Source organism: Syngnathus floridae, chromosome 16, assembly GCF_059516105.1.
Source record: "Syngnathus floridae isolate MCC-2025c chromosome 16, RoL_Sflo_1.0, whole genome shotgun sequence".
In the NCBI taxonomy this organism is placed as follows: domain Eukaryota; kingdom Metazoa; phylum Chordata; class Actinopteri; order Syngnathiformes; family Syngnathidae; genus Syngnathus; species Syngnathus floridae.
The window spans coordinates 2,632,020-2,642,007 of NC_142428.1; the positions used below are offsets into that span (position 1 = coordinate 2,632,020).

A 9,988-nucleotide genomic window follows, 5' to 3' on the forward strand; every position below is an offset into this window, starting at 1 on the left:
GTGTGCACAATGGGGTGCATCATCTAATGTCCAATTTTCCATCTTGCCCACCTTTTGAATTGCTCTGCCATGCTATCTTAGCCACAAGGATTTTTTTTTCTCATCACCCACAGTGAATATTATGTGTAAGCATTCAACCACCAGGTGGCACCCTTTAACCATAACAGACCTATCGTTTGGCTTCAAAATGTCTTTTATTGTTGCTAATTGTACAAATTGTAGATCTCTCATCACAATGTTATACTGTGTTCCCCCAAGCGACTCCTTTTCGATTTTAATGTGCATTCCAACTGACTTACTGATGCCTCTTGAGGATTAAAGTGGTATTGCGCTCGGGGAAATTAACATTTTCATAGTCGGTCTTTATCTGGATTGGATACGACATTGGCCATATTTTCGTAAGTATGCTTTGTTTTATCAAATATTTGAATGAATTAAAGGATAAATGATAAATCTGTTGATTGTCACACTTGTGCCCCAGCAGCTTCCTCCTAACACCGCCCCGCCGGGACCACCGAGAATGCGCGACCAAGCGTCCACCAACACTATCACCAGGGAGCGGGGCGCGAGGACGCAGGCATGCCGAGGAGGAGCGACTCTCTGCCGGCCTGCCGCCGCCTCGTCTCCCGCTGGTTACCTCGGAGGTCTCCCAGAGGTTTTCCACAGGTCCTCGCCGGTTCTTGGCACTGAAGCAACGGAGAAGAAGATGCCGGCCTGGCACGTAACGACGTGATGGTTGTGGTTCGTGTGCAGCGAGGTTGCCAGAAGAAACGGGTTGCAGAGATTTTGCGTGAAAAGGTAAGAATAAGAGTTTGCGCATCCAGCTGAGCTGCGCAACAATGAGGCCAATCACTGATGGAAGATGCGCACTTAACTTCATATCATTGCGCACATTTTCACCTCATCTGTACGTTATATGTTATTATATTTTAGTATAAAAGTAACATTCCAAGTAAATTCTCTAGCCTATACCTTTATTGTTAAAAAAAAAAACAATACCGAAAATCTATAGGGCGTACTTGAGAATCATAAATAGAAATGTAGACTCTGATTAAAATGCTGACTATGGTGTAAATGTAATGAGATGCAATTCCAAAATAAGTGCACATTTCCCATTCTGTTGCCAAGGGAGTTGTTTACTCAAGTACCAGGCATATGTCAAAGACAATTAACACATGAGTTGTATTCTATTCTTCTCAAGAGCCCTTTAAACATTTATTCATTATTTAGCTGCCCCCCTCCTCCTCAAAATTGGTGAATTGTGTATTCTTTTATTAGTTATTTGTCTTGGGGGAAGCTGTCAACTGATGTTCCTTCACGCTCCTCAGCCTTCACGTTAAAGAAAGACGGGTGATTTGAAAATCTTCCACACTTTTCTAGCAGCCGCAATTTCACCATTTTGGTTGCCTTCTTCTACTCGTTCTGTCTAAATTGGCCCCTGATGGAAAAATATTGTCGGCAGGAACGCCACGTGAATAATTGAGGCCTGCAGGGCTTTAAAATTGCAAAGCAGGCAGCCGTGATTTCCTGCTTGCCGGCTTCCTATCATGATTTAAGAATGGAGAGATTCTCTCACCCTCTATAGAAGAAGAAGATATACAGTCTGCACCTTAATCGTCTTTTATTTAGAAGCTGAAAAATACGGTGTTAATTTTTCATATTAAAGAAACTGCAAGGTGGCTAGGGTAGAATTAGACTTTGTTAGCGACCTAGCCTTACTGAATTATTACTATTTGTGACATCACTCCCTTTAGTTGGTCAAAATCAGACAACTAGTTTGCATGCAAAATATTCTTATTCTACAAAAATAAAAACAGTAATTTTAGCTAAGCTCACTTAGATGCTTGCATGACTTATTTTTGTGCTGCAAAAGAGACTTTTCAGCCTATGGGGCATCTTTAAAATAAGCTCTTTTCTGCTGCTCAGCTGGTTGCCTAGCAACCAGACGATGGAGACAAGCCACTACATCACCACCGCTGTATACCCGTGCAAAAGAAAAGCAGGTCCGCCTCACATCATCCACATCAAAAATCCATTCAACTGTTTCCATTTTGTTCATCTACCCGCACGCTCTTGCTAGCGTGTCCGCGTGAGGGCTAATGACAAATAAATTCAAGGATGACACCAAGCTAAAAATAGTGTCGTGGATGAGGAGCGTGAAACCTTTTCACCTCCACAATTCCAACACTGTGACATCACCCATTGTGTTGCAGCTCCTTTCTCAAGTCCTTTAGCCTTGGTGGAATAGGTTACCACGGCTTCATAATTACTGCATCAACGTTTGAGCTTGCTCCACAAGAAGAAGAGGAGAAGCAGGTTCACTATCACTTTTAACCACATTAGCATGGACTAGCCCGTTTATAATTTATTCCACTGATGTAATGGAGGTGTTGCCAAGGTTAAACAAAAATGTTTTTTGAATGATACAAATTTGCTCTTTTTGCAGGGTTTGATGGAGATCTGGTCGAATGTCAGCAGGAACGATCGTGATAGCAGGAGGAATTCTTGCCGGAGTGATTCTCATCTGCATTGTCGCCATCCTATGTTATTGTCGACTGCAGGTCTGAAAAGGTTTTATTTTAATCAGCAATTTTTTTTTTGCCAATATAATGAGTATACGAAAAGTATTTGACGGTGGTAATATTTTAATATGAATTTTATGACTTGTGTGGTGTCCGCAGTACTACTGCTGTAAGAAGAATGACTCCGAGACGGACGCGGGCTCGGCCCCGGCCCCGGCCCCGGCGGCGCCATCCACCCCGCTCTCCCACTTCCCGTGCGAGACGTGCGACGCGCTGGCCAACGACGGGGCGGCCATTACTCCCGTCTCTTTGGAGCAGCTGGACGCCGGCGTCCCGTGCCTCGCCTGCTCGCCGTACACCCGCCGCGCCGCCCCCCAAGTGCTCAACGGGGGCGAGCGTCTGGGCTTCCACACGTACTACGAGACTCCGCTGCCGTTGGGTTACGCCTGTCCGACCCCTCCGCCCAGGCCCTACAGCACCCAGGTGTGACCTTTGAACTGCACAATACCGGCTCACCTGAACTTTTGTGGCTTTGGAGCAACATAGCACCAAAATGTTTCTAGCATCTGAAATGATTAACTTTATTATTTTTTTCATTCTTATTCCCGCTTTTGAATTGTGACTTCTTTTAGTGTTAAGTATTCAAAACTTTAGCACTTCCAAGAAAGTAAATATATTTTTAGCACTTGCTAGAAAATGAAAGATTTAAAAAGACCATTTTTTAGCATCCAATCAAAATTTATTTCTTAACTTTTCTTTCCATTTTGTTCGACATATTTTAGCTTTTGTGAGGGCTTTAACATACTCTTTAGATAGATTCTAGATTCATACAGCACATATAGAAAGATCTAAAAATATAACAAAAGGAGAATATATGATATGATACATTCATAATTACTCATATTTTAAGAAATAATTTTAGGATTTATTTAATATACAACTTCTAAATATTTGAAGGGTTATCCTACTAGTTTTCCCTCTTTTTTAAAATTAAAGTAATTGTGATTGTGTGCATGAGGGGCTTGTTCAAATTATATAATTTTTTTTTAAAATACGCCACAGAAACTCTCTTGTAGTTTAGAAGCTATCACTTATTACTTTTAACTGACTTTTTAAAAAAATAATTTGTTTCGTGAATTTTCCAATAACTACGACTACACATTTAGTCCATTCCCCCCCCCCCCCCCCCCCCGACCTTTGTGGCATTTCCCTGCTCATGTTCACTGAGACGCAAAACTGAGGGCTAACTGTTTACCTTAGCTGAAAGATTTTTTTTCTATCTAGAAATATGACAATGAAGAATATTGTGTCCAACAAAAAGAAAATCATATGCTGTATTTGTCCCTGCAAGGAGGTGATGTCTTCCATGCTGTGCACGTTTACGTTTGGGCCTACTTCCAGTTTATACAAACACGAGTTGATTATTTCAAAATGTATAAAAACAAGTTGATGCAGTCGGCCTGTGACTTAGAACAAGTTTAGAACAAGTTCATATCCTCACAATTTTTTTTTTTAAGCGATGCCATACTTTGCAGAAAAAACGTTTATTGGACTAAAGTGGAAGGAAACAAAAGATCAACATCAATGTTCAAATGTCATTCTTCCCTCAATCTGTCACTGTAACTATCATTTTTCACAAAGTCATACAGTCGGCCGTGATCAACTACATTGATATAAATAAAGTTAGAATAAATCCTTAATATGCATGCTAGTAGGATCAGAAATACACCATGCTAGCCGCCGCCATGTCACATCAGCATGACATCGATCACCTCGACGTTTTCAAGCTGCATGCTCACGATGTTCTTCAGTTGGACCCCTACTCGGTAGTTGAAGGTGATGGAGAGGCCGTTGGAGGTAATGTTGAACGCTGTGGCGTTGCAGCGGATGACGATCTGAACCGCAACGAGACAGCAGCATTGGAAAAGGATCGACACGTAGTCATATTGCCCGCCCGAGCAGAACCTCAAAGAACTTCCCGGCTACAAAGGGGAAGGCGGTGGTATGGCGAGTTTCGAAACCCCAGACGTTATTCAGGAAGGAGTTGACCACCATCACGTTGGTGTCGGCGAAGTATCGAAGGCGAGGGTTCAGGTGCAAGGCCTTTCCGTTACTCATCAACAGGTCGATGACAAAACTGTAAAGATAAAAGCGGCGCCGTGGCGTCATGGCCAAGGCCGTGTTGACGACGCCCGTGGTCTTCTACCTACCGCTGGGTGTTTGCCTTGAGTTTCCCTCTGATGGCGATGGCGCTGCCCTCACGGAGCCTGTTACTCAGATCCGTGTTTTTAACACCCTGCGACCATTTGGGGAGAAGAAAATGGCGCATTTAGCGTTCTTCAATTTTGGCCCATGTTTGGTCGGGCCCTAAAACTCACACCACCCGCATCAGTCACAACGAGTCTTTGAGCGCACGTGATGGTTTTGCTCGTGCACGTGTTGTTGCAGGGCAGGCTCGTCTTGCTGCTTGAATTCTGCCGGAAAGAAAACAGTTAGCATTATCGTGGCGTCATGTGACTTTTGTTGAGTTACCCACCTGATCACTCATAAATTCAACCTTGCCAGATTTCACCAAGTTGTTGATGATGTACAGCGCCAGTCTTTCAGTGAAATTCAGAGAGTGGTTCGTCACCATCTGGAACTGAGAGCATTTGATTTGATTAGCTTAGCATCATTAGCTAAGTCGCTGTTCGTCTTACGTTTTCAGACGGGTTCACGTAGTCAAAGGAGTCCACGTCGGTGAAGAGGTCATTGCCGAATGTGGAGTCCATGTCTAAGTCTGAGTGGCCTATGACGTCTGGGGTGCCTCCACTGCCCGTGTTGTTTAAAGTGTAGATGGGCACCAGGATTAAGATGGCCACCAAGATGGCCACCAGAAGCGCAACGACGACGGCCACGTGCCAACACTGCACGCCATCTTGGGATGATTGCTGACTCGAATTCTGATCCTAAGAGGTTAAAAGTCAAATTATTGATCATTCCAAACCTTTGTCCACAAAGCAATGTAATTTTTATATTTGTATATTTTGATTAAGCAGTTTTCTTCCCACTGTTTTTCCAATTATTGTAGTTTATTTTCCCCCAGGGTTAGAATTTCAAATTAGTTTGAAACTAGTGAAAATATTTTAAACTAATTTGCTAACTGCGGGGATGATTAAAAAAAAAAAAAAAAAAATCATTTCATTAATATTCGCTCAACATTTTCCAAATTGGATGGCTGTTATCAATTAAGTTAGACAAAAACAACACTCACAGGTTTCCGCTGTGGATAAGTAACGTTCATTTTCCAAGTGAAGGATGAGAAGTCGCTCGGATTCGGAAACTTGATTTAAACGCACGGCCAGCGGGCAGGCGACAAGTCCCTAGGAGCGATTTCGCGATGATGCGTTGGTATATTTATTTTATGACGTTGCGAAAGACGTGAAAGCATGAAATTTCAAAGTATAAAAGGTGCCATATGGTTACTTCATAAAGCTTTGATTGGAAAGTTGAGAGCGGCGATCGACAGATTGAAGGTTATGACGACGTTCAAAAGCGGCACGAGATTAATTGTCATAAACAATGTTGATAATTGCGCAAGGTTTTACGTGAATTTGTCCGTCTGTTGTTACGAGAACAATATGAGAGCGATTCGGTTTGTTTATTCACAAGTGCTCTGAAAAAGTGTTTGGTTTGTCTCATAAATTGAAACGAACGAAATACTTTTTAAAAAAGAAAGAAAATTAAATAAAGCTGCATTTTTATGTAAAAGTAAATATAACAATGTGCTTGTTTCTTTATTTATTTATTTATCTATCTATCTCTATTTATTTATTTTTAACAATCTTTAGAGTTTCAAAGTTGTGCTTCCGTTTAGGGTCAAGGTTTGAAAGTGGGGTTTTAAATTAAGGTTAGGGTTTCAAATTAAGGTTAGGGTTTCAAAGTAGGGTTTTAAACTAGTATTGGGTTTCAAATTAAGTTTTTTTTTTAAACAAAGTATGTTTTGATAGTAGGGTAAGGGTTTCAAAATAGGTTTTCAAAAGAGGGTTTGGGTGTATATGTAAGTGTAGCTTTTTAAAAAATATTTTTTATGATTTATTTACTTTTATTACATAGGCTATTCTAAAAATGATTGGTCGATGAATTTGTTGTTGGAAAAGTACTTTTTACTTATTTATAAAGTACTAAATATAGTGTGATATTTCTGGGACACTATTCTATTTGTTGAGAATTTGACGAAAGAAAAAAAATTCAACCTTACAACTTGAAATACCAGAAAGCAAACGTAATCCAACAAAACATTGTCAAAACAAGGGTGTGTTCCTAATTAATGTTGTGGTATTTTTCTCTCGTTTTACCTGCTCGACCTGTTGGCCACCTCAGGATCTCATTAGCATAATAATGCCACTTTTGACGGCCCGAATGAGGATCCTCCTCCTCGTCCTTCTCATCTTCATCGCCATGCTGCGTGACTACTTCCCTGGTGGAGGCGTCCTGCAGGTTTTGTCGGATTCTGTGCCAGAAAGAAACGGGGAAAGGGAAAAGAAAGTGCTACTTTCCTTCTTGCCTTCGGTGTCAGAACTCAACCCGGAGCAACCTGTTTGTACCTGGCCGCCTGCTTCATTCGAGCGTCAAGCGTGTTCCACCTGCCTTTTCTTCTCCACCGCTTTGGATTTTACCCTGATCCCGGTTCCTTGCGTTTCTGGAGTGGGCAGGGGTCAAAATGATGCAGGAGGTGTCAGTCACCTTGCCCTGCAATGCTCAGGTGGTGGAGCAAATGAGCGAGGAGGAGATCCTGGCCTGCCTTGTCGCTGAAACGGGACCACACTTTGCGGTAAGGAGACCTAAGGAGGCCTGGGAACACTAGCTTAATTCCAGAGTTGCTGAAGTTAATCCAGCTACAGCACAACATTGCCTTAAAAATGGTTCCTCCATCAGGAGGTTCCAACGAAAAAAGCCAAACTGAGGGAAAGCCGTCTTCAACTGATGGACGAGGAAGAGGAGGAGAAAGAAGACCCACTCAACAAATGCCAGGTGGGAAACCTCCAAACTCATTTCAAAAACAAACATATTTAAGACAATCCTGCAAATATTTTCGCATCTTGTGTGTTTTGGTGTTTGTGTTGGCGAGTCCAACGGCATGCTGTGTTTGTGTCGCCTCTCCAGATGGAGAACCGTCGTCTTCAGCAGACCAGCCTCCGTCTGGAGCAGGAGAATGACAACCTGGCCCACAGGCTCATCACCAGCAAAGTGGCCCTCAGGAGCGCCCTGGACAAAGTAGGACCCACTTCTGTTTTGGTTGTTGAAGATATTTGTCAAATAAACTGCAAGAAGTAATGACTGATAAAAGAATAGAAAAATATGATGAAGTTATTGAACTACTTTTGTCAATGTGACATTATGGTGATGTTGCCAGGCAGAGGACAGAGTGGAGAAGCTCACCAGCGACCTTTTTCTGACCCGACGCGAACTGCAGGCCATAGAGGAGGAGAAGCAAGGGAAGGAGGAGGAGGCGACCATGGTAGGTGGGTGGGGGTGCACGCCTAAAAAAATTTTATTGATGATTTAAGAGTACAAATCATTTTGCAGTAGGGCACTAATTAATATTCATAATAATAATTTAAAGTTGAAGGAAGTGTTGCGACGGGAGCTGGAGAGGGCCGAGCAGGAAGTGAAGCGGTCGTCAGGCATCATCGCCGACTACAAACAGGTATTTAATACGCCTTGATGATGTCATGAGTCACATGTTCATTGAGATTTTTCGGTTTAGATCTGCACTCAGCTCACGACCCGTCTAGAGATGCAACAGGACACGCACTTGGAGGAGGTTCGCTCGCTCAAGGTGACATTTCATTTTTTTGTTAATATAAATCAGAAGAATTTTAGAGTTGTGACGTTTTGTCGATCCCAGATCGCAGTGATGGCCTGTCCGAACTGTCGTCATCACATGGCCGAATACCAAGAGGGAGAAACGTCAAATTACAAATCCGACGCGTCGCCGTCACATGACAACAACACGTTGCCGAATTGGGAACGGCGACACTCGGATCCTACCGAGGCGGAACTTAGGCGGGAGAACCAGGAGAGGGCATCCCTCAAGACGCAAATCAGGAAGCTAGAGAAGGAGCTGGCGCAGACGAAACTTCAAGTGGTGGAGGCCAACTGCAAGATTCAGGTGTAGTAGGACGCCGTTTTGTTTGTAAATAAACATAAAAGAAACGTCAATCACGTATTGTGTTGTTCCAGGAGTTGGAACACGAGAAGGGAATCTTGGCCAACGACCTTCAGGATGCCAAAAACAACTGGATCAGCAAGGCCTTCACCTCGCTGCGCACGTATGAAATCAACAGAAAACAACAGTTGGAGTGACGGAACTGTATGCCATTATGCTGTGGGAAAGATAAATGTATAAAGCTCACCATTTTCTTGCAAATGAGACCCATATCAGCGATCTTGATTTCATTTTATTAGCCCATGATTGACAAGGGGCAGAAAAACATTGAACTTGTGCTGTCAACTCGGACTTTGTCTCCCTCTAGCGGACAAACCCATTACAACTCAAGCGCCCCATAAAGATATGCAAAACTACTTTGGATTATAGTTCACATCACATCCCAACGCTGTCAGTCGATGATGAATAAAACCTAATTATGTCCCGATGTCCCAAATGAGAGACCTCAATTTCAATTCCCCATTCGATCTTTCTTGCTGTCGCACTCACACAAATCACAATAAAAGGGGTGTGTAGACTTTTACATCCACTGTTGATAGATAATTAGATAAATAGCTCGCTCATTAGATTGATATGGAGATGGGTAGGTAAATATGAAGATAAATATGGAGCTAGATAACTAGAGTATTGCAGCCATGATGTAAATGTGCCAGAGATGGACAATGTAGGTTATCGGAAAAGGACACCCTATTTAAGCAGACATTCTTCTGACCAGATTTTCCAGTTATGAAAGTTAATCGGCCTGCTTTGAGTCCAAGGAGGAAATATGGCCTATTTTCACATGCCGCTTTCAAATGTGCCCCCGTGTTGAATTTCACCTGAAAAGATCCTGTGTAATAATAATATGCTTAAGTGTAGGCTGGGCTGACTTGAACTGATGTTATGGATTATTCATATCTTCTTCTTGTAAGGAACATTGGTCCACAGCAATGCATTGTGAAGTTAGTTGCCACCAAACTGCAAGTTCCTTCATTTTTAGAAGTATCACCACCATTATGGATATAATTGTTTTATTGAGTATATATTATCATCATTAGTCATTTATTGTTGATTTGCTTTTAAGCCACGACTATTTTATTATAGTTTTTTAGATTAGACATGGTATTGGTTTTCAATTTTTATGGTTTGCTATTGTTGATGATTATTAATTATTATTATTATTATTATTATTATTATTATTATTATTATTATTATTATTATTATTTTATACTTTATTACATCCGGGTCTTCGCTGCAGTCCGTTAGCCTGTTAGCA

General features: G+C 42.0%; 3 protein-coding genes across 4 annotated transcripts; 2 read left to right on the top strand and 1 right to left on the bottom strand.

The window, feature by feature from the left end:
- Window positions 1–476: 476 nt before the first annotated feature.
- LOC148384984 (protein FAM163A-like) lies at window positions 477–4,222 on the top strand. Of its 2 annotated transcripts, none has more exons than XM_088401188.1 (3): window positions 477–798; window positions 2,447–2,561; window positions 2,682–4,222. In XM_088401188.1, exons 2-3 carry the CDS (start codon window positions 2,469–2,471, stop codon window positions 3,009–3,011), a joined length of 423 nt encoding a protein of 140 aa, XP_088257314.1. In that variant the 5' UTR covers window positions 477–798; window positions 2,447–2,468; the 3' UTR covers window positions 3,012–4,222. The 2 variants fall into 2 exon arrangements, with proteins under 2 accessions (XP_088257314.1, XP_088257315.1); XM_088401189.1 differs by lacking the exon at window positions 477–798 and adding an exon at window positions 1,837–2,316.
- Window positions 4,051–5,934, bottom strand: LOC148384985 (uncharacterized). The gene is made up of 7 exons (XM_088401187.1): window positions 5,776–5,934; window positions 5,222–5,470; window positions 5,059–5,163; window positions 4,901–4,996; window positions 4,733–4,818; window positions 4,488–4,659; window positions 4,051–4,417 (listed from the first exon to the last, which is right to left on the bottom strand). The coding sequence occupies exons 1-7, from the start codon at window positions 5,803–5,805 to the stop codon at window positions 4,271–4,273; spliced, it is 885 nt and encodes a 294-aa protein (XP_088257313.1). The 5' UTR covers window positions 5,806–5,934; the 3' UTR covers window positions 4,051–4,270.
- A 1,003-nt stretch (window positions 5,935–6,937) lies between these two features.
- Window positions 6,938–9,160, top strand: LOC148384986 (rab GTPase-activating protein 1-like). Its single transcript, XM_088401186.1, has 8 exons — window positions 6,938–7,335; window positions 7,440–7,535; window positions 7,668–7,778; window positions 7,918–8,022; window positions 8,128–8,211; window positions 8,272–8,343; window positions 8,413–8,676; window positions 8,748–9,160. The coding sequence occupies exons 1-8, from the start codon at window positions 7,225–7,227 to the stop codon at window positions 8,868–8,870; spliced, it is 966 nt and encodes a 321-aa protein (XP_088257312.1). The 5' UTR covers window positions 6,938–7,224; the 3' UTR covers window positions 8,871–9,160.
- Window positions 9,161–9,988: the final 828 nt, after the last annotated feature.